General features: G+C 31.4%; 1 protein-coding gene across 1 annotated transcript; it reads right to left on the bottom strand.

Annotated features, from left to right (window-relative positions):
- Positions 1-228: 228 nt before the first annotated feature.
- Positions 229-2990, bottom strand: LOC106136390 (uncharacterized). Its single transcript, XM_013336921.2, has 2 exons — positions 2545-2990; positions 229-1679 (listed from the first exon to the last, which is right to left on the bottom strand). Exons 1-2 carry the CDS (start codon positions 2725-2727, stop codon positions 1539-1541), a joined length of 324 nt encoding a protein of 107 aa, XP_013192375.1. The 5' UTR covers positions 2728-2990; the 3' UTR covers positions 229-1538.
- Positions 2991-4517: the final 1527 nt, after the last annotated feature.

Consider the following 4517-nt stretch of genomic DNA (forward strand, 5'->3'; position numbering starts at 1 on the left):
TTCATCAGATCGAAGACATATCATCGTTCGTGAATTCGTGAATGGTTCCTCGGACCAGGACCAGTCGCATCGTGTAAAAACCTGGATTAGCTCGTTTCAAAGGAAGACGTCAGGATGAGAATGACTGATTTGCAGCATTTTATTTTATGTATGTATCTGCAAATGAGTATCTTACTCGACTTACGTCATAAAAAAGTAAAAATATAAAGTGAAAAATAAAAAATCTAGTGAATGTTTACATTATTTTTTATTACTTATGATGAACAATTTATATTGTCGTTTATTTATAACAGTAAAAATTATAACAAAGAAATTAAATTATTATATATAATTAGTACTTACCTATCTATTTATTTTTTATAACCGCGGTTGAATATTTACATGACTTATTATTATTTACACTTATATTTGTTGTGCAATAATGCATTTAAATAATTCTAAACTTATTCTTCATTCATAATCCATAGTTAGCTAGGTATTAAAATAATTAAATTATTTATTCCTTCATGTTATTATTTAGAATAAACCATATTATTTAACTTTGGATCATAAAATCTTTTAAATTTAAAGTATCAGATAAATTATAACTTACTTCTAAAAAATGTTTCTTCTAACGTTTGATTTATATTTACGTTTGATATGTAATTTGAAAATAACAAGAATTCTAATGTATTATAAACATCACAATAACACAAAATAATAAGCTTTGATAAACCTAAAATTAAATAATTACTAATTTATTTTTTATTTCTATTATACGGTTATTTTTTATATTGAAAAATTCTATGGTATCTGCTAGTTCATAATAACATTACATTTTCTTATTCTGTCCAGCGTTCCTACTCTTAAAGAATAACGAATGCTTATTTCTTCACTCAATTAGATTTATTTATTAATTTTTTTTTTGGCATAAAGTCACTATTAAATTAATTAATTATGTCATTAGAATAGAGGTCACACAGTCGCACGCGACATTAATTCTCAATATCTTTACGTAAAACTTAGTTGCTACATCACATTTCGTCATATTAATTTTTATTGCAAACAATTAATATTCAATCAAACCTGTTCCATAATAATTTCTTGCGATACGACAGTACATTTTACATTCCAGAATAGCTGCCCTATTAGTTAAGATTATAATGGAACTTTAGAAAGATTTGCATCAAAATATTCTTTCTTTCATTACACATAGTGTATTTCCCGTTTCTCTCATCCATAGGTTTTGAAGGTCGAAGTTCACAAAAGAGCATTTAAGTGATAGGTACTTTATACATCGGAAAAAAGATTTTGAAAGTTTTTGTAGTCGGCTGCCTGCCAACCTATCTTAGAATTTTTTGAAGCATAAATTGTTAGTGCTTTTGTCTTTTAGTGATCTTCTACGAAGTCCACGGAAGTAGATTGAGTAGATTCCATTCGATCAAAACCATACAGCTAATGCAATCGGGAATACACTATGATAATGGCGGGCCCAGATCAAAACTAAATACGATTTGGATCTGCCTAAAAGTTGAAAACATGATGGGTAGTTTTCTTCTTCATACATATATTTCTACTTCAAAATTAAGGGGATGGCTTCTTTGACTCTTCATTCTGACGGTAACGTATGAATATCCGACACCACCTTCTGTTACGTTTGCACTGGCATGTGAAAAGTCATTGTCTATTGTTGCTATTCCCTGGAAAAAAGAAATATTTTTACACAATTATATCGTAGATAGTAATAATCAATCCAAATTAATAACACTTTTCCGAGTTATGGGCATTAGTTGGAGTGCTAACAGATGCTTTTACGGAGGGGAAAAACATCGTGATGGCACAACTGGACGTGTACGAGCAACCATGGTTTAATATGAGTTAGGTTACCTTGTGAAGGTTGCGAGGGCCTGGCGGGAATCGCTTCGTGTAAAAACGTGATAATTGATAAAATAGCGAGGCGAGGACTAAATTCGAAATATTAAAGAAGAATCCGTCATCTTAAATTAAGTATTAGGCCAAACCTCTACAGAAATAGTTTCAAACTGGATAAAAGCTAAGTTTCGTAATTTGCCTTAATAATATTCGTTATGTTTTCTTATTTGTTTGTATACTATTTTAGTAAATTGTGATATTTTCAATACACCTACGAGCAATAAAACTGAATAAAAGGTATATTATTCGTGCCCTAGAAAGTAGAATGTGGCAGCATGATTTTCGTTCTTTAGTAACAAAGTAACAATAATTTTAAAGGTAAAAATTAAATAATTACATACACCCCCAGCGATGATTAATTTATGAGGATTAAGATTTAAAAACTTCTCTAAATAGACACAGATAAGTCAAATTTCAACAGTCCTCTTTTTGGTTGGAAATTTAAAAATAATGCTCATAGAACGTAATGAAAAAGTGTAGGTTCCTACTACAAATAGGTACATATATAATTATCACTTGTTTGTTAGTAGAGGTCATGATATAAAAATAGCTAGCAATCCAAAGTAAAATATCAATAAAATATGTAACTTGAATTGAACAAAATATGAAATAACTAAACTCGTAAACAAGTACCTTAATAATTCTTTTCTCCGAGTCACTATAACTCAGCGTCTTTATTCTTTTCTTGAAGGGTATTGCAAAATCTTTCACCCTCTGGTGAAACACCATTTTCTTGTGCACTGTATCCCCCACAATCATATCGTACGTTAAACTAACACTCAAACAAAATGGAAACACTAAAAACACCAGACGCATATTACCCGATTTCTCGCATAATGTCACGACTAACTTCGTTCTTTGAGTCGCAAGCGCAGAATGACTAATGTACGATAACCTCTGTGGGTGGTTGTCGCGTTGTCTTGTAATCACCAATCACTGGTATGAAGTAGAATCAATATGCAGGCCTGGACTAAATATGTTGACAAATTATCCGTAATTAAAATTAAACACAATACTTCATTATGTAGTTTAAGTAAGATAACCGAAACACACGCGACTTTCTAAAATTTACAGTCGCAATAATATTATTGGCGTAACCAACTTATTTATATGGAAGATGTTAAATTAATATAAGCAAATAAAAAAAATGCGACACTTTGCTATTATTTTGAAGCACAATCATTATAAATGAAAGTTATAATTCACAAGCAATTAGTTGGAAGAAATAAAATGCTTTCAGAAACAGTAAACATCTAGTAGTTGTTGTGCATTAAGAAAATGTAATCTATATTTGCTAAAATGACGCAACCGCTAATTTTAATTTGTATGTTAGTACGTATACTGTCCAGCGTATTTACATTTCGTCGCATAAGTCGAATCAATGCGTTATTACGTACTTCGCGTCCAATGGTAACTGGTATTAGCATCCAATATTTTAATGATGTTTTGAAGTTACGATCACTATCGGTTCTAGTTTGTTTGTTTAGATTCTTGATTAGACAATGGGATGATTACCAATTGTCGTTGTTATTACTATTTTCATTAGTAGGGCTTTGAAACTGCTACGAAGAATGTAAATAAGAGCAATGATCGATAAATACAATGACAGTATATTTGGAGTGGAATAGTAAATTTATATTTTTTGACTCAGTCATTAAATTTAATATATGTAAACGTATCAGTAATTTATTCCTTTGCGTTTGCCCACATCTTCGCTCACTAGTAAATTGCAGCTATTTTTAATTTTGATATTATAATATCAAATAAACATACCTGTTTTCAGTTCGGTACACTCACGAACATTCACATTTAAGTAAATTTGCCTTAGCTTAGTAACAGGTAGGTAGTAACACCATTTCGACCACATAGTTAACTATTCAACGAAGGTATCCATACACATAAGGAAAGACTTGATACGCGACCATAATTACAGTCGCGATACTCAACAAAGAATCCTTAAGTCCTCATTAGGCGGCCGTCACTCCTTTGTCACTTCAGCATTGTTTTGAGGGCCTCGGTATTTCGAGACGGCATGATTAATCCTCCCGTCACTCAGAAATTCACACTTTCTTCGCAAACAATCGGACAGCTGCAATTTTTAAACTCGAAACAAACTTTCTTATAATTCTTGCGGAATTAACGGCGTTCTCGCTTCGTTTTGATTCGCACCCATAAATCCAATTGATTCAATATGTTTTTTATTTCATGGATTATCCAGAAAAAATATATAATTGAAGGAAGATACGATTTTATAGCTGTGTCGTGCCATAGGCCCAGAAGCATTGTAGCGTAGAGTGCAACTGGGAACAGGTAAAAATGAGAAAGAGAGGTAGAGAGAAAGAGAGAGAAACTACTATTTTGTACCTTTGCGTGGAGATCGTCAGTGCTTTTGAGGTTATAATATGAGAAATTCCAAAATGTCAATTTTTTTTTCTAAGTGCGTATTCTCCGACAAATGTTAAATAAATTATTACAATATTATTTTGAAAATTTAATACATGAAACCCTTAATATCCTCGGATGAGTGGGTGCGACTTCAACTTGTTTCTTGGAAACTGGAGTTAATAACTACGTTTCATGCAATTCATGCTGTAAATTTAATGCTT

The sequence above is a fragment of the Amyelois transitella genome, chromosome 10 (assembly GCF_032362555.1).
Source record: "Amyelois transitella isolate CPQ chromosome 10, ilAmyTran1.1, whole genome shotgun sequence".
NCBI lineage: Eukaryota > Metazoa > Arthropoda > Insecta > Lepidoptera > Pyralidae > Amyelois > Amyelois transitella.

Bases quoted from the DNA above. Each gene is read 5' to 3' on its own strand.
- LOC106136390 (XM_013336921.2), bottom strand. From the start codon at position 2,727: ATGCGTCTGGTGTTTTTAGTGTTTCCATTTTGTTTGAGTGTTAGTTTA. The intron at 1,680-2,544 runs GTACTTGTTTAC...TCTTTTTTCCAG, and splicing joins CGGAGAAAAGAATTATTAAG to GGAATAGCAACAATAGACAA.